The 20,722-nt window shown below is 37.1% G+C and overlaps 1 protein-coding gene across 3 annotated transcripts in view; it reads right to left on the bottom strand.

The window, feature by feature from the left end:
- The window catches only part of LOC134647441 (microtubule-associated protein Jupiter), a 160,586-nt gene that overhangs the window by 62,734 nt on the left and 77,130 nt on the right, over positions 1-20,722 (bottom strand). Inside the window, exon 1 of one of the 3 annotated variants that reach the window (XM_063501791.1) lies at positions 13,402-13,592. The exons of 1 other annotated variant lie outside the window; for it this stretch is intronic. In XM_063501791.1, the coding sequence (XP_063357861.1) occupies positions 13,402-13,463 (62 nt within the window). In that variant the 5' untranslated portion in view covers positions 13,464-13,592. Of the gene's footprint in view, positions 1-13,401; positions 13,593-20,722 lie in introns of those variants that run through there. One more of the 3 variants, XM_063501803.1, reaches the window with a different exon arrangement.

Here is a 20,722-nt window from a genome sequence, read left to right as displayed (position 1 = left end):
AGACATTTATACTGCTATAAATATAGTGCTGAGGTACATACTTAAACGTAGGTACTTAATCATCGAACATATATTACCTATGTATTTTGTTGGTACTGTAAGATTGCCATGAATCTACTGACATAATTTATTACCAGTAAATAATTTTACATGACTTACGTTCCCAAATTCAGCTAGGAGAATGAGATGATATTGAAACCCATAAGTAAGTTACATTTTTAAATAAAAAAATAGACTTATTCGTTAATGAACTGATTGCACAAATACAATGCACCAAGTATTCTGTATATTTTGAAAAGTGGAACCAATTTTAACGGCATATATTATAGTGTTGGTTTTTAATGGATCAAGGGGTATGGCAAACATCATCTGCGTCTCAAATAATTCGCATACCATGTTGTCATATCCGTTACGGCCGATCGAGCGGAACTAAAGAAGTCTTCATTGTGAGGCACGGCCTGTACCACTTACTTATGTATGCTCAACCATGTAACGCGATGCGTATGTTAATATACCTATTTTACTCTCATATTTAAAATAATACCATCTTCGACTAAGAAAATTCATGAAAAAGTTATAAATACTAATACTCCCTTTACTTCAACTGCTTTTTTTAGGTTTCAATTAGCACGTTTCTTTCAGATTTGTAAGAAGTGGCCAATTACTATATACTACACTATATTACTATATAGTGTATAGTGCTATATAGCAGTCACCCTATGTGTTTTAATCATTTTCTTGTGTAAATAGATTTACTCTTCCGCCAGTTTCTCTAGCCATAGCTCGCAGTTGTTTAGAAGTCATTGTCATTACCTCCATTGTACAGTTACCAGTGACACATTTAGGCGTTTTTCTGCAGATCAACGAGTCATTGTTAGGCTCACCGTCTTACTCACGGTGATTCCAAGAACACAAACGATTTGTATGGTTGAAAATTGGGCAATTTAGCAATTGCCGGCGATTAAACAATTGTTTGTGACCGGGTGTGTGGCCATTTTGGTAACGACCGGTAAATTATATCCAAAGATACTATACGCATGGAAGATACTATATATACGGAAACCTAATGTATTCAATAAAAAAAAACAATTTTGTATAAATTTTTGTAAATATTCTTATTCGTGTAGAAGTCTTTTAAAACATCGCGTAAATAATTTGAGGGTGCAAATTCCGTTATCAACATCGCAATACGATATCATACAAAACGATAGATGGTACAACTTTGCTTGAACCCCTAGGAGCTGACATAGTAAATAATCAGGTAATTGCTCACGGACAAATAAAAATGTAGGTAAAAATTACACAAATTAATTATATTACCCTGGCCGCCGTTCTACTTACTCGATCCCCTTAATTTTATAATTCCGGCCGTTAACATCAATCAAGCTGATGTAATTACCTCATAATTTTAGAACAAATTTATAACACATCAATTTCACGCTAGCCGTGTCCACAATAAATCATAACTCAAAATATTCCACACCATTTCCCACGACACGACAAAACTTCTCAAACGAAGCTTGCTCATGTACCACATTTCATTTTCGATCACGATTCGACGTGTGAACAGGCCCTTAGCGGGTGCATCAGTATAGAGGTCTACTACAACATCTCAGTCTCAGTCGCTATAGCTATCTCCCTTTCACCTGTGATAGAGCACTGTAAGAGAGAAAGCACAATCGCGGTTTCAGATTTCGTTTTTCGGGAAGCATGTTTTGTTGCGATGGACGTGACAGATACCATAACTCAGCGTTGTAATAAAGGTGAGTATCTCAGCCCAGATCATCGTTTTCGTGCGCTCGCGCAAGGCACCTGTAAATCCCCTACTAAAGTAGAAATACGGCGAGATTAAGCTTCTTTACAATATTTTTACTCTACAGTTCGTTCATTCTTTGGTTCAGTTTTGTTTTGTTTTCTTCAGAGTATTTTTTCTAAAATGTATACCTATACAAATATCGTACATAGCTAATCTTACGAGCATTGTATCATTTATTACCTAGGTACTTGTAATCTAATGACTGTAACAGTTTTTAGGGTTCCGTACCCAAAGGGTAAAAACGGGACCCTATTACTAAGACTCCGCTGTCAGTCTGTCTGTCCGTTTGTCAGTCACCAAGCTGTAACTCATGAACCGTGGTAGCTAGACAGTTGAAATTTTCACAGATGATGTATTTCTGTTGCTCTGTAACAACTAATATTAAAATCAAAATAAAATAAATATTTAAGTGGGGCTAATATCATATATAGTACGGCTCATCTGAGGTGAACTTTTCGCTTCAAACCGTAATCTTTCAAACAAAGGCCATTGTCTCTATTATCGGAAAAGTGCTTGCTCCCGACTTGGCACGTGCCAGTACAACATTCATATTGAAAAACAACCGGTATCGTCATAGTATTAAGGTTCAAATTTAATGTCACTGATATTCTAGATATTACGTTTTGGTAGTGTAGGACGATAAACCGCCCCGAAGCGATACGGCGCTCATATTATTTTGATACTTAGTGTGGTGTTAAAAATGAAACGCGGTTATTTATTATATTGTTTTATTTAAATTATTAGCTTGCGGTGGTAAATGTAATAATTTACAAAGGTGCAGCTGCAAGCATTGTTATTTTTTCTTATCTTTAAAATAACGATACTGTGAAATTAGCACCTCTGATGTGATGCCGATGCATAGTAACAATAAAAACACTGATAAGGCAAATGTGGAGCTTTGAAGCGTACAGCTTTTCTAACAAAACGTCACGTGTCAACGGTCAGAAGAAAGGTCGGTTATAATATAAGAAAGAAATTGATTATATCTGATTTTTTATGACACGATTTTATCTAGTAGTAGTAGTATAACTGTTTATATACCTACACGGAAAAATTTTGATTATACCTATGTTAAACTTATTAATCTTAAATTTACATTGTTACCTTAGATTTTGTTATATAACAAATATACAACGCTTTATCATAAATAACCGTGTTTCATTTTTAACACCACACTAAGTATCAAAATAATATGAGTGCCGTATCGCTTCGGGGCGGTCTATCGTCCTACACTACCAAAACGTAATATATAGAATATCAGTGACATTAAATTTGAACCTTAATACTATGACGATACCGGTTGTTTTTCAATATGAATGTTGTACTGGCACGTGCCAAGTCGGGAGCAAGCGCTTTTGCGATAATAGAGACAATGGCCTTTGTTTGAAAGATTACGGTTTGAAGCGAAAAGTTCACCTCAGAAGAGCCGTACTATAACAAACGTTAATTTTTGCCGTTTTTTCGCGTAATGATACGGAACCCTTCGTGCGCGAATCCGACTCGCACTTGTCCGGTTTTTTTCATATGTTAGTTTATTACATTACACATTAGTTTATGTCATAATGTAACAGAATACACTGATCTTTATATTATCTTTCAGTCGCATCAAGTTGCCCTTCTGTTTACAATTTCCGCTGCACCTGTAAATTTAGACGTTGCTCGCGCCGCGCGCGCACGCGCCGGTCACGACCGACAACCCGTTAGGTCTCATTTACACTGGCACGATCACTGCCGTCATATTCCAGAAGATTATCTGTACCTTCACTCTCCATATACACATCAGGCATTCTAAAATCATACCTTTCCACATATAAGTGCCTGTAGGTTTCGGTTCAAATTGAAAATTTATGAAAGCCAACTGCCTAGCTGGAAAACGGGAGTATCCTTAACGATGGCCCGAGGCACACAATCGAGATCACGCAGCTGTTGTCACACGCAATTGTGGCGAGTAAAATAGTTTGTAATACAAATCACAAATAATCAGCAGATCATTTAAATATCTATTGTTAGTTGTGGTTATGTAAACTTCATACTTAATTTCATAGAAGTTTGACGTTTAAAATAAATAAATCTTGCACAGTCTGTGCTATCAAAGTCGCTGCCAACTTAGCTTGGTCTGACTCTATCTAAATATCGAAAAAAAATGGTTATGAGCGTTCGTTGTAGAGCAGAATTATGTATATGAAAGCCCGACGCACTGATATTATAAATTCTCTTAATCTCTGTCTTTACACCCAGGTCTTTTTTTTTTTAATCTACTTATTTAAAAGAAGCCTTTATCAGAAAGACATGTCGGCTCCGTTGGGCCTCTATAACAAAGAATTTCAACAAGTGTTACTAAACAAAAACATCAAAAAAACTGTACACAAATATAGCACTTTTTGACAGTGGTTCCGCCAATATAGATTGGAAAACCCCAATATCCGTTACTGTATAATCCCTACCTTGAAATAGTTGCGCCCTCTTGTCTCGAGTCCGGACACATTCCATTAGGAAGTTATGCGACAGAGTCGCATATATCGCAGTTGGGTGACTCTGCTTTCCTCATCAGATGAGCAATCATATTTAATGGAATGTGACCGGATCGAAGCCTATGAGCACGTACAATTTTCGCCCGGTCTAAGTCAGCCACTTCCCACCAGGGTATCCGAGGAGGCTCACATTGAATAGTCTTGTACCAGATTCCTTTCTCTTGCGATCTTTCATCAAAGAACTCCTTCCAGCGACCATACATTTTTCCTTTATACTGAGCGACTATTTCTGAGAAATCTGGAGCGACATCAACCTCAGTTCCCTCAGAAGCAGCCGCTGTCACCAACCGGTCAGCCTCCTCGTTTCCTGCCAAGCCGATATGTGACGGAACCCACTGTATTTTCAAACACATTCCGCAATTTCGGAGTTTAGAGATTTGCAGGTCTTGTTGATAAAATAGAATCGTGTTTTCTTGTGTTGCAGTTACTCTGCTGTGAAAAGGCATTGAATGTAAACATTAAACAATTCACTCTTAAATGTACGACAGCATTGAAATAAATTATCGGCAATTAAGATGAAAAATTGCAAATGTTCTTGGTAACATAATTTTCTATGAGCGTAGTTAATGTAAGGGCGGTTACAACCTAGCCGAGTAAGTCGCCGAGACCTGGCTAACCTCTGTAAATACCAACACCTGATATTTAATACCTCGACGTCTTTATTGTGGGCTATAAATCAAAGAGGAAAGCACTGCTTGCATGATAAAATGCATCTGTATTGAGTCTGGGTGTCATTAATCTACATTAATTAAACACTGTTTAAATAAAAGAAGAATTCGATTGCCTTATATTATGCTTGAATTAATTAATCTTGTACACTTGATGTTCGAATTCGAAAATTCTAAGAGTTATAAATTCATGAAACGAAATACGTAAAGAAGGAAATCAGACCACACATTAAGTAGGTACTTACATAGGTTGTTAATAGTTTAGCTATGGTCAGGATAGAAGAATTACCACGTAGGTAGACTTGGACATCCTTCTTAGATTAAATGAGTTGTTAATTTTTAACAAGCAGAAACGTCTGCGAACGATGCTATTAAGCTTAGAATAAATTTAAAAGTGGAAAAATTACTGTCTTGGGTGACCTAGGATCCAGTATAGATCCAGAGGCCGTGAGTTCAAGTCTCACCCAAGACAGTAATTTTTCCACTTTTAAATTTATTCTAAGCTCAAAATTGTTATTCCTCAATTCAAAAATTAACTAATAGCAAGTAAACAAACCGTATTATTACCGCGTTTATAGTCGGGGGCAAGTTGTACAAACATTTTACCAGAGCATCAAGATAAGTGCCATAATCTGAGTCATGTCGGGACACTCGCTACATTTCGTTTACAATGGCTCATTAAATTGAAATGCTTCTGCGTCCGGCCCGGTTATACCTGCTTTCCTCGTAATTACTGCTCTAACTCAACACTGTAATACTGGCCTTAAAAACTTTTCAAGAATGTTAACGCTAAAAGGTATTCTCGTCCTGCGAAAGATAGTGAACTAGTTGCGCAGGTCGGGTAAACTGCATACCTATATACGACTAATTTATTGAATACTGTAACAGACTTATTAACGATATCAATATATTACTTGTTATTATTATTACCAATGTATGCGATATGATAATAAATTAATCCTAATTAGCATTATTATTACTTATTATTTTATGCACATTTTTACTGTAGAATTTACCTTAATATAAATCTTTTTAAAGTCCCGTTTAGTGCGAGGACTTGCATGCAATATTCGATACATTTCTAACAAGTATGTAGGTACAACGAATTCAGTTGATCGACCAAATACCACAATGTAACGAAAATCGCATGCAAGTTCTTGATCCGTCTAAATGGGGCTTACTCCTAAAAAACGAAATATATACGATCATATTTATACATCATTAAATGCCCTTTTACCATGAGTGGAACTCAAGACTTCCAGATCATACTCGTAGGTATGGTTACGACGGCTAGGCTACGGAGACGGTTAAATTTAAAACTGTTTTTTAAAACTATTGGAAACATCTTTCATAACTGTATTTATTATACCATAATTGCAGGAAATTAATGTAATATTACTGTCACAGCTTTATCAATCTCATTGTCACTCATTAAGAAGCGATGCAACAGCGATCATCTGTGCAACCGGTCTCGTCATCTTTTGCCCGTTAATGTATAATCCACAGTCAATCCGATTAATAATTTAAATAAAATATCCTTTTACTTTACTGCGAGCAATTAACAGTTTCATCGGCGTTTTAAAAAGATAGTCAAAAGCAAGATATTTTTTACCGACTGCCAAAACGAGGGTTAGATATTTAAGAGGCTTATGCCATCTGTTTGTCAGTTTGTTCTGCCTTCGGACCCCGATCGGTTCCTTTCTATCGATCTTAGATTAAAACTTTAATGTAGGTCCCTATATATAGATTATATAGTCCTATGACAGATTCCCGTGGGCAGAGTAGAATGTTTCGTGTACTTCATAGGACAACGTCGTCAGTACCATAGAGAAATAAGTAAGACAAGAGTGCTCACTCCATACATCAGTTCAGACTATTAATTTCAGAGTCTACATCTAGCATCGAGTAGCGGAACTATCAGTACTGCTACTTGACAATAAATGTAGCACCGACCGGAAAGTCTTATCTCAACAGTATAAGACTTTCCGGTCGGTGCTACATCTATTGTCAAGTAGCAGTACTGATAGTTCCGCTACTCGATGCTGGATGCTAATAGTCTTTTTGGTACTAAAACTGATGTATGGAGTGAACACTCTATGTATTTTTTTCTCTATGTCAGTACTCAGCTATTTACCTACTGCAAGAATTGTGTTGTGCATATGCCACAATAATACAATGTAAGCGTGTACGACGTTCTCCACATAAGACAACAAATTACGCGCGTGCGTCGATCTAACGGGACGGCGATAATCGCGAAACGATAAAAGCGATAAAAAAACGCGGTGCAGGCGCGTAACGGATTGCGCGATGCGCTCCGCCCGTCAACGCAAAGCGCTCACTTCGTTTATTTTCAATATACTTACATATTTGAGGATGCGAGTCTGAAACAACACTTTAACAATATAGCCATTAGCCAGCTACATATGCCAACTATTACGGTATGGTAACCTTTAAAAGAAAACCGGCCAAGTGCGAATCGGACTCGCTTCCAGGGGTAACATTAAGTCCGACTCACGCTTGACTGCACATTGCTAATAGGTTTTCCTGTCAGATAGGTAAAGAACTATTTTGTGTATTTTTTTAATTTTAGGCCCAGTAGTTTCGGAGACAAAGGGGGGGAATGGTCGGACAGACAGACATACAGACGCACGAGTGATCCTATAATAGTTTCGTTTTTTCCTTATGAAGTACGGAACCCTAAAAAGGACAAAAACTCGATTATTCATTAAATAGTACCCAAAACAGTATATAGTAACCGTAATCCTCCTATACCTACATCTTATTATCAATGTAGGTAATCAGGGCAGGCGCCACATGTTAACATGCTAAACGACCTGTGATACATAATTAGCACAAATATCACCCATACTTGCTAACTGTGGTTTAATGCGATACTTATAAAATATTCATCGCGGGGCCAAGAACTAATGGATCTCGGCAAATTGCGGAAAGCGATAAGAGCTTTGAAGCTACTGGGCTGTTAGAAATTCCTCATAAAATACGAATTAATGCAATCAAATTAAATCAGTGATATGATTAGGTTTCTCTAATGTCATTTAGTTTAGTAATTGTTCGCACGTGCATTGCACTCATATTATTGTCCGTATATTGGTGCGAACGAAACGCACAGGGCGAATAACAAAATGACATCATTTTGATGTCAAAATGTAAGTTTTAATTCGCCTACAGAAAGAGCAGATTTGACTAGTTACTGGACTAGACAGACAGCACCCTTAGTAAACAATCGACATATTTGGATCTAATATATAAACAGAATAGTTTGTTATGAAGAACCACCACTTTAGTGGTTTTTTTTATATAGGTAAATATATGTTTTAAGTCAATTTTACAATTTATATCAGTGGAAAATGAAATCAGTTTTACGAAAATACACGGAAATAACAAGGTACCTACACTGTGGATTCATCACAGTATGACTGTAAGGATAAACCAGAGACAAGAGCCAAATTTATTTCAATCCGGTACGTGAAAAAGCAAGCAACCGATAAGCAGAGTGAGAGTGCGATAAGCAGAGTCTTGGCCGTGGTCCGCAGGTTAGAGTTTTATTTGGAGAATTGGAACCCACAACGTCGTTTTGTTAAAATTTAGAAAATAATGTACCTGACATGTAGATAAATTCCATGGACTCACTTTACAACATAAAGATAGCCACAAAATAGATAGTCGTACATTGACATGTTTGCCATCATTTAGCTGTCAATTTTATTGTTAAGCTGGGACAGCCGCTGTCATGTTACATTAGGAACGATCTTGGTCCATTGAGACCACAGTAAATTTACACCGTTCTACATTTTATTACCTTTAAAGCAGACTTCACACTCCAAATGTCCGATTTGTAATAAAGCAATCTTGGACTATAGAAAATATAGCTGTGCGGTCTACATTTTATTGCTTTTTGAAGCGTTCTTTACAGACCTAATGTCCATTTAGTAATGTGAACACATTTAAACATTTCCTTTCAGTTGTTCGCTGACCGCAACAGAATGGGTTTTTAGGTACCTACTCACATTAGGTTTTTATGCCTTTTATGATTATATTCATGATCTAAATTACATGAATGGCGTGACGGGCTCTTAAACTCGAGGGCCTTGTTTGACTATTCAGTGATTAAAGGAAAACGTACGAGACTGTCTTCAAACAGAGCGGAAAACTATTTTTTCCTAAAAACTGACTTTGTTGAAACTTTTTATGGAGTTACTTTTATAGCCAAAATAGCAAAAACGGAACCTAATACTTATAGTTTTGTCATATCCGTCTGTCCATATATTATATTCAGTCACTATCCTAGAAGCAATTAAAATTGGAAAATAGGTGTATTTTGTAAGCCGCAACTTAGTTTAGAAGTTAAAATGTATTTCAGGGGAAGTCTTTTTTTCCGATTTAGTTTCCATGTATCTAATTCAGAAAAAAACATCATTCGATACCTATGTGTTTAAAAACAGCTTTAAGGTTGTAATTGGCAAGTTTTTAACTTCTACCTATATGCTGTACAAAGCAAGGACCTGAATATATAAATTCGTAAATACCCGACCGCTCACCGGTTTCGCCAGGCTCGTAAAGCCGTACTTTATCATGTCGTGACATTTTTTCGGCGAAATCAGGCAATGCGGCAATAATATCTGTTTATTTGATGACACGCAACGTATAACCTTGTGTCTAACAAACGACATTTGAAATTAATTACATTATTATGTTCCAATTTAATGTTCTTAGATTTAATGTAGGTATTGCATTTTGGGCAGAAAAAGAAAGATCCCCAAAAACGTTATAGCGACTACATATAGTACATATATGTATAAGCAATTAGTTTGCTCCAACTACTAAAATTGCCTAAGTAGGTATAATAAAAGGTAAATTGCCGTAAGCTAATACTGAAACCTTGATATTGGTTCTTACATTAAATAATCATACCAGTTCAATGGACGCCGCCACGGCACGGGTAAAGTTCAAATGACAAGGAAAATGTAACTAAAATTAAACACACTTGACTTTGAAACTGTCGCTAAGTCGATACAGTAATGTAAAAAAAAACGTGTCGACGTGTTGTAGAATCCATGTACAATGTTTTTCCGATGCCATGATTATCGATATAATGCGGTCGTACGGCTCAATCGAGTTTTTGCATCGATTACACCGTGATCTAAATACCACCTACCATCAGTGGTGATGTAGTCTTCTATAAAACACATTCCGTTTACCTGCTACACCCTGTATGTTTGACATAGATATTAATAAGTCGACTTTCAATTCCTTGTAAGCTGAAAAAAAATTAGTTATCTGAATAACCTGACGAATTCATATTTTTTTATCAGTGTTAAAAATACAAATCACACTTAGCGAAAGTTAGATTTTATATAGACGCACTTATTTCCAATTTTCTCTTGTTCGTAAACTTGAACCAAACAATATTGGACTATGTGCTTAGTAGTGAACTAGTCAAATTAAACTCTTAGTGGCATTTAGCGGCGTAAATGGTCACTTAGGAGCGGCAGAACAACATGAGGTGTGAAAGCTGTTCAACACTTTTAAACAGCTGTGATACAATATTAGGCATGTATGCTTTACTCATACTTTAAAGTATCTCTGTTCTCTTTGTTGTTCCTCTGGGTCTTCTCATGGACCTCTGAAACTTTTTTCCACCACTGAAAAGTGTAGTACTATTTCCAGATATATTGTATTTCACCTTAAAATTATTTATATAGGGTACCTACGTTTGGTTAATGCGCAATATAAATAGTCGAACTTAATTAACGCCGCTTAACTTGATTATAACTTTTACTAATAAAACTATGAAAGTTTAATCTGTCAGCTCCCAGTGGCTCATATATGAGCCAGAACGCTTATGGGTGACGTCATATCGTGGGATTCGACAGGTGTTTTACGATCTCAATGAAAAGGAAAAAGAAATTCGATCTAATGCTCTTCATAAGATTCTATCATAAGGATCTTTCTGTGATGGAAAGCCACACATTATTATTATACCTAATTATAACCGACCTACACTACGATTGGTAAGAAAGATGGCTTCCTTTAGGAACAAATCTATTATTCGCCAATTTTCTGCTCTAATTTTGAATACTGGCGGACACCAGCTATCGATAATTCGGGGTCAGTGGGTTATCAAGGTCAGGACTAATTTTATTACAGTGATAGAAGAAAGGACGCCGAGGCGTCGGCTTCGTCTGTCTTTCCGTAATCGCCCGTTTCCTATGGTATGCTAATGTGTGACGCCGGCACGCGACTGGCCTGCGTGTATTAGGGTGCCCTTGTGTTAATTTTTGCCTTTAAAGGTTGGTTAGGTGATAGACAAGATTTTTTAAATTTTACTTCAGGTGCCCTCTTACTGATTGTGACGGTTCAAAATTTATATTGATTGTTCAAAATGACTTCACTAAAAATAACCGTAAAATAAAGTTGAAAAAGACGAACAGTAGTTTTACTAGGTATTGCAGGTAGGTATGATATCCATCGGCCAATTAATCAGACATACAATTTTCAACGTAATAGTTTTGAATTGTTTTTGTTCATATATGTAAGTTCAGAATTAACCATGTATTGAGCCCTCGCTAGGGGCGCAGTCCCACGAAATGTAGCCTCGACATAATTTAAGAAATGAGGTCGACAGTTCGGAAATGAATGCTAATAAATTCTGTACAGAATGCTAACTTGTACAAGTTTTCATTATGTAAAAATATTTATTGCTTTTATAAACAAACATCGTTTTGATAAACTAATTAATATTCCTTGGGGTTTTGCTCAGATATACGATAGATAGGGTACTTACATAATGTGTATTACAAATTATCTATTTAGGTAATAAATATATAGGTACATATATGTATATATGGGTATATGCATAAGTATATAATTTTTTTATATTTATGTAAGAATGTATGTATTTAGTTGATATTATGTAATTTATGTTATGTATGAGTATTGTATGCATTGTACGAGGTTCGTATATATTTTTTTATTTGGTTTCTCTAATGCACCGCCTACAATTTTTTCTGCTTTGCCCTAAGGTTGGCCGGTAGAAATTGCCTCATGGCATTGGCATGGGTTCGCCTTTTGTACACTAAGTTTTTCTTTCGTGCAATAAAGTATAGTAAATGAAAATAAATTAATTAATTAATTACTTGTAATCGGTATTTTTAGTAGTTAATGCTCGATAACATTGACATTTATTTTAAGGAATAGGAATAGTGTGAAGTCATACGAGCCGCGATGCAAATTAGTTCGTCTAGTTCCACACAATAATTTTGTTTATTCTAATATATTTTACACATGAACATAAAATGACCCAGTAATGGGAACCATAAAAGTAATGTTTAATCTAGTTTATTTTGATCGTTTAATAAAATTGCATGAGACTATTATTGCTGAAAAAAATTACTTTTCAATAACGTTGTCCAATTCATATTGTCCTCTCCTACAGCACTGCTGCATGCAGGGGCTCGAAACAAAATTGTCAGTACATTGGCAGAGCCGTGTTGCTTTCCCTAGTAGGTAATAGCCCTTTTCACATCTGTTTTATTCCTACCCGTCTAATAAAAAATGAAAAATCATTATTTTTTGTATTTGGATTTAGTTATTGTAGAATAATACCATATAAAATTAAACTACATTAGTATAAGCATTAAATATTAGTGATTTTTTAACTAAAACATTATATTTGTATAAACGCGAGAACCTCAAAAAATGGTCTGACTAGACGAAAACATATTCCCTTAAATATGATTTCACAACCATGTGAATCAATTTAAGCTATGTATCTATAAGGAACCCTATTGTGTTATAGGATTACTATATTAATCAACGGAAAGATGAGATCGCTGAAAGCTGAAAGTTCTTAAGGCAGCGTGTGACCTCCGCATTATATCGACGTAGAGTTCAACGCACTTCTAACGTAAGTTCTCATTTTTTCGTCACCAAAACCACACTTTTCAGGTTAATGAGTTTAGTTCTTTGAGTTATGAGTAATTTATGCGAAGAAACATTTATTTTTGGTTTTAGTAAAAAAAACATCACTAAATTAAATTCAAAATTTGCATTAAAATTTGTTATATGAAAACTCTTTTGTAAAAAAAACTAATAGGCATATTTTTTTCACTATAGGATATAAAACAGTTAAAACTACAATAGCTAACATCAAACCAAATTATTTTTTCGTTAAAATACTTAAAATAAGGCGGCTAATTTACTTAACCGACCTCCCCAGCTCATAAAAATCCGGAACATACATAATAACCGTATTTTTTTTATCCAACATTAACATTAGCGTACAACCCCTGACCTTTCCCAAAACAAAGATCGTTTTCAGTCAAACTTCCGCAGCATCCCTCATCTGAAATGTGTTTGTCCTCACCTGTTCTTTCCATGGCCGATCTTGTAGAGCTCGACATGCTTGAACTGAGCGTAGGTGGCCATTGTGGTTTTATGTAAAACACGAAGGGGGTGTTTATAACACGAGACACTGCGCGGAACCGGCGCGGAGTGAAAGATGACGTGCGGTAGTAGCGGCGGGCGTCAGCTGACTGAACGCGCGCGGGCTGAACCCTCGCTTAAGTCGTAGTCGATGCTGGCACCCTCCGCCCGCGCGTGAAAAGCGATCCGGGCGCATGCGCGCGCCACTTCCGCACTATTTTTTTTTTTAATCTTACACTTACAGTCACCTGGTTCCGCGGATGGATGGACCGCGGCCTGTGGCATATGCCGCAAGCTGCCATCCAGATGACCAGCGCTGACAGACAGCTAACGTACCGTAAAAACTAATAGTAGGAAGTGTAACAAACAAAGAAACCATACAGTACGAGTAGTAACCATTTTTTTTGTTTTACGCTTTGCTTCTAGACTTCACATAAATCGCAACTTTGACCTGATTGTACACCCGTCTGTATTTTTTAAAATAAGCTTTTATAAACTTACCAGTACATGCATTTTATTCGGTAAATACACATATGTACCTATCTAAGGATATTTATTACACCATAAATACCATTTATCGTATTACGTAAAACAGACCACGGTATTATTTAAAGCTAAAAGCCATTGGCTGCACTCCTACAGAGATATGATAAAATAACATCAAATTTTTAATTAAATGAATATATTATCGCCTGACTAGACATAATCTCGCTAATTTCATTCATTACCAGTGTCCCTTACCCCTTCGAGTGGCAGGGGTTGTCACCCGTGCACCGGTGCGGACGAGTCACATTACATTGTTAGGATCAAAGTTCCTTTGCCTTGTCGACCTTTACCTTAAAGAGTAGCTTCAATATGCACGAGATATATAAATTTTGAATTTTGAGTGCGCATTACAGAACTATAGGTACCTACTATTTAAATAAAATAAAAAATATAGCATCGATTTCCACTGATTTGATTTGATCCGATCGATCCGATTAAGTTGGATGAAAATAATAATAATACAATTCTGAACACATTGTTATGGCAGGTGTCCGTACGTCTTTGTAATAACCCAGTCTAATAGTACACCCAAACTTCAATCCATAGACCAGTATACTGTTCTCTTTTTCTACAATAGTCCCAATGCCTGCTGAGACCGGTTCATGGATGTCTGTTGTTGCACCTGGGAACGGGTTCCAGCAGACGTTCTACATGACATAAAAGCTCTCCAAGGGGCCTCTACGTGTTGGATCTGTGTCCCCACGCAAGCCTATCAAAAAACCGGGATTATAGGCCCGTTATATCCAAGGAGATACAATTCTACCAGGGATTATGAAGAACACATCACAAAATCTAAATTGTTAAATTGTTAGGTATATTATATGTAAATGCTATTATGCACATGCATCTATGTCCGGCCCGATTCGAACAATGCTTATATGGAATCACTGTGGTACGATACCGATCTGTCAGTGTCAAATGTGACGTTTTTTGGTTGAACAAATGTCACTTTAGACACAAACCCCTGCTCCCGTGACTTCCATGCGCAAAGCCAGTGTGCAGTGGTTTTCATAAGTTAAAACAGCATTTTATGCTTCGGATTCTATAATTGGCTACTTTCCTACTAGTCAAATCTGCTTTTTTTTTTAAAACTGTCAAAACGATTTGCTAATATGAATTTATATGAAAACGTGTGTAGTGACGTCACAGTCAACTCCATCCGATTTATTAAATAGAAATTGTGTTTAAAAATAACTGCTATCTATGTTTTTCTAATAATTATCTGGTGCTTTATTTCGTGCATGGTGTGAAATAATAGTAGTTTATGCAACAGTGATATAATAAGGGTTCTTAAAATTCAAGGGTCGAAGTTACAAAACGAGACGTAGTCGAGTTTTGTAAAAAAAGACCCGAGAATTTTAAGAACCAATTATGAGCTGTTGCATACATTACTTTTTCTATGACAGCTGCAGCCAAAAAAAAAAAAAAAAAAAAAAAAAAAAAAAAAAAAAAAAAAAAAAAAAAAAAAGAGTTATTATTAAAAAAAAGAGTTATTATTTAAAAAAAATTGAGTTATTATTTAAAAAAAAAAGAGTTATTATTGTAAATGAAAACATACCTCTTTCAATCAAGATGATCGGAACTTGTATCTTTAAAAAAAATAAAGCAGTTGTATTATACTCATAAGATGACTGCTAGCAGTCATCTTATGAGCCTATAGACAAAGCATTCAAATGACATTGCTTTAGATATCACTGTCAGTCATTTAATTGACACATTTAAGTGCTGGAGTAGAAAAATTATTTTAAGTAGAGGAAAGTACCCAATTTAAGTAGCCTATGTTCATACCTAAGGTTTAAAAATGTCATCTAAATTGTTTTAGTAGTTTGGCCGTAAAAAATTAAAAGGCAAAGTAACTTTCGCATTCGCGGATCCAGCATCATAATTATTTTGATTATTATCGTCAAATTACATATTGTTTTTCAGACAATCCAGAAAAGCATATGACAAACCAGTGCTAAAAGTTATTAAGGCAACCAAATAAGAAAATATTATTCAGTTAGCGATGAATGCAAGGATTCGATAATTGCACGTGCTAACCGACTGAGAACAATTTGGCTGCGGTTTAAGGATTTCGCGAGGGTTGCCCGTTGCCCATAGCACAGCTGAACCCTCGAGGTCGATAAACTGTAGCTAGATGATAAGCCGGATTAAAACCAACTCATTCGTGTTACACCAGTAGGCTGAGGGTTTTTTTTACATTGGAATATGTAATTAATACAAATTCGGCAACATTAGATAGGTACCTATAGTAAGTAAGTACGTCTTGGTTAAGTTGAGTGTCAATTCGTTTACAAAATAGGTATGTTTATTTAGTTTAGTTGACAATAAACAATCTGATAACATGATATGCAAGTAAACCATTATTTTCAAATCCTAAACATGACTCCGGGCAATTAGATATCTATATGAACTAATGGTAGTACATATGTATAAGAAAATGATACATTTTATGTGGTTTAATTTGTATATTTTCTAAATATATTTGTTGATAGCATTGTTATAAACACATTTCCTGTTTTCATTGAAACTAATAAGTCAGAAATAAATATATTGTAGCTTTACCTGCTAATGTTGACGGAAAATCTGGAACTCGCTACTTACTAGAATAATGAATACCTAACAAAAAATAAGTATACGTGTTATATGAGTTGGACACCACCCGAAATCTTATCTAAATCGACACGTACATTACGATAGAAGTACGAAAAGTAGGAAATTCGCAACGAGTGGCGATAAATTAAAACACGACCGAAGGGAGTGTTTTAAATCGACACGAGTTGCGAATTACCTTTTCGCACGTGTATTGTACAACGTTTTACAGTACATATGTCTCTTTAAATTTTCAACATACCTACGCACGTACGAGTATAGTGCTTGTTAACGCACTAGGGCGGTAAATTAGCTCCATATGTACTGTAATAAATATTTTGGGCCCTACAATAAGGAAAACAAAAGCCAATAAGGACTAGACGAAATATCAATCAATTAACATTTATTAATAACGGGCTTATACGTAAATGAATTGTGTTGTTATTATTGCTCTGTACAGTGAGCTGCGAAATTGCATGGAAAAATTATGATTGAATTCATTGATAAAGTCGCCATACACTTTTGCGGCTGATGGTACATCTACATGTGTCTCTGAATTTAATAACTTTTCCATCCCCTCATTCGAACAAGCCGTCACTGTCGCTCACTGTCGCTACAGAGATAAATTAAGAGGCAAATTAATTAGAAGATATCCCCCCATCCTTCGACAACATTTATATTTTTACTTACTTGCTGTGAGTAGAGTAGGTACTTATTTATCGAAAAGGGTGATGATGATGATGATCCCCTTCCGGCCGATTTCGGCCATGGCGACCACTACGACTCCTAGTTTGCTCGGCGCTCGTGCGCCCGAAGATGGCTGACGTAGCCGATCTTCGAGGTGAACTCCCGCGCACATTGAGGGCACGTGAGGCACGAATTGAGTTGATGCGATGGCAGCCGCGGCTACTACCATCTTCCAAGTAGGGACGAGCATTTGTTTAGGGCACCTTTTCTAGCCCCCTCCCCGGCTGAGCGAGGAAAGCAGTGCCTCCCTTAATAGGGCTGCTTTGTCATCCTAGGTGCTGCCGAATCCATACTGTCGCCCCAGATTTGCAGTACCAAAGCGACCACGGCGTGTACTCACACCCCTAGAACCGCCCATGTGCAAAACATGTGCAAACAAAGTCTGGCGTGCATCGCGCCCGACTCTACCTCCTCCCATCGCCACAGGACTTAAGACATAATCGGAGTCCAAATTCAGGAGCGGTCAATTGCGCAGGATATATTGAGGTGCGTAAGCGTTCGCGCAAACACAGACGCTCACACTCGTCTTCCCTCTCCCCGAATCAGTGGAACGGAGAACCGCTACGACTGGAGAAGAGGTCAGATGATATGTCTGGCCGACGGTAACTTTATGCCCTCTACCGTCGCCCTGGGCCATCCACCTTGCCTTGCCGAGTCGCCGAGTCAGCCAAACCCTGTTGCATATCTGCGGTGGGTTGCCTTCCTTGCCGAGACGGACTTTGCCGTGCGCTATGCGGGAGGTGACCGCGTATAGCTAGCGCATCGACCGCAGGAAGCGAATGTCTTATCACAGGGATGCTGCTGCCCATCCCTGGGGTGAGCATTTACTTCCGCTATATTATTTGAATGGATTGACCGCCATTGATCGGTTGACTGACTGCACTGCACCCAGCGGGCGATGGGGTCGTCACTTCCCGACGCCGACGTATTTCACGCATGGTTAGCAGGAGTAATAACAAAAAAGGGAAGAAAAATATTAATTATGTCAGTAAGTCACATGAACGAAGAAGGTTATGTTTGAACAAACAAAGAAACAAACAAACAATAATTTATTTGCAAAAAAGGGTAACGTTTACAGGTCTTAATGTAAGTAAACAGTAGGTTGTTTCACCTTTTCGACTGTATACAACAGCATGCAAATCCATGAAGGCATCTTAAAAATAATTACATTTGAAAACTTAATGACTATAAACAACTTTAACTTTTTATTAAAATTACCATATATTATATAATTACAGCCATTTATATCGTGATAACCATAAACCAAAGCCATTATAGACATTTATATAGAAATTTATACAGACTATTACTCTACGTTATTAAAAAACTGGTACTTACAGGCGCATTTGCAATTACACGTATACATCTCTTTTGAATCTTGAATGCCCTTTCAACATCCACGGAGTTACCCCATAGGATGAGGCCGTAGTTGAGAACGGAAGCTACATGTCCATGATAAGTTACAAGCGCAGCTTCAGGAGAAACAGAATCACGTAACTTTCTTAAGGCATATACAAAACGATCGAGCCTTGAACATATTGATGTTATATGTTCTTTCCAGTTTAGATAGGAGTCGATATATAAACCCAAAAATTTTATTGTCTCAGTTTTCTGAAGAGCTGCACTATCAATGGTGATATTAAGATGAGGAGGGGTTGCCCCATATGAATGGAATTGCATATGCATATATTGAGTTTTGGATAAATTTTTCAGAAGGTTGTTATTGAATAAGTACACGGATTTTGGCTCCTTACTATAATAGTTTTGTCGTCCGCAAAAAGTATTGATTTGGGCTGAGTGGCTTTAGGAAGATCGTTTATAAAGATTAAAAATAACAGTGGACCTAAGTTACTACCCTGAGGTACTCCTGCGACTACATTACGATTAGGCGATCTATATATAGTTTTATGTATTTGATTTTTAATTTCTACAAATTTAGAAATTTCTGTGCATTGCCTTCTATTATGTAGATAAGATCTGAGCCAATCGTTTGAATGGCCTCTGGTTCCACAAGCATCTAACTTTTTGAGAAGTTTTGAGTGATCGACTAGGTCAAAAGCTTTGGTCATATCGAGGAATATGGACATTACAGGGGATTTGTCATTAATGGATTCAGTTAAATATATAATAAACTCAAAACATGCCACCTCTGTATTGAGACCTTTTCTTCTTCTTTCTTCTTCTTCTTCTTTCTCCTGGCTTTTGTCCCAGTTTATTTGGAGTCAGCCCTCCTAGTAATCCTGCGCCACAGGTCACGGTTGTGGGTTGTCTCGTCTGTTGCGTTCAACAGCTTCATGTCGTTTTTGACTGTTTGGAGCTAGGTTGTTGGTGGTCGTCCGGGTCCTCTCTTCTTCTCTTCGATTCTCATAACCCTTTTTGTCATATGGTCACCATCCCGCCTCATTACATGTCCATACCAGCGCATACGGTTCTCTCTGAGTTTTACTTGTATATTTGCGACCTTAAACGTACCATGAATATAATCATTCCTAATTTTATCCATTCTTGTCACTCCTCCAGACCAACGTAGCATCTTCATCTGTGTTGTGTGCATTTTTTGTTCATCTGTCTTCCTCATCGGCCAACACTCGGAACCATACAAGAGGGCGGGTCTGACTGCCCTTTTGTAGACGTCGCCTTTTATTCTAATTGGCATACGGGAGTCACATAGGACGCCCGACAATGTCCTCCATTTCAACCAGGCCGTTTGGATTCTATGTTGTATGTCTTTTTCTACACAAGCTTCTGGTGCTACAACAGATCCAAGGTACTTAAATTGTTCTGCTCTGTGAAGAGGTGTGTTATCGATCGTTGGACATGAGATTGTACCTTTGTTGGTTCCAGAAAAACCACAATACATGTACTCAGTCTTTTGTCTATTAACTCTCAGCCCTCTTTTTTCTAACGACTCCTGCCAAGCGGTAAGGTCTGATTGTACTTCTGTCAACGATTCAGCTATAAGAACTACATCGTCGGCATATAGTAATGACCATGGCGCTGGTTTTTGTATCTCTGCAGTAATATAGTTCATTACTAGGTTAAATAGTAGAGGGCTTATGGTCGAGCCTTGATGGACACCTACTCTGATCTCGAAAGTTTCACTTGATCCTGATGGACTGATCACTCTTGTGGATACATTATGGTACAGATCTTTAAGCAGCTCAATGAAGTATTCTGGCACCAGTTGCGCTCTCACCGCGTGCCAGATAAGCTCTCGTGGTACCCGATCAAACGCTTTCTCGAGATCTATAAAAACCATATGTAAATCTTGTTTCCGAGACTTGTACTGTTCCATAAGTATTTTGACTGAATGGATGGCATCCATGGTACTCACACCGCTGGTGAATCCGCATTGGTTTGGTGTGATGTTTGTTGCT

The sequence above is a fragment of the Cydia amplana genome, chromosome 1 (genome assembly GCF_948474715.1).
Source record: "Cydia amplana chromosome 1, ilCydAmpl1.1, whole genome shotgun sequence".
NCBI lineage: Eukaryota > Metazoa > Arthropoda > Insecta > Lepidoptera > Tortricidae > Cydia > Cydia amplana.
The sequence above is the reverse complement of the archived record's forward strand: the minus strand, read 5'-3'. Positions and strand labels throughout refer to the sequence as shown.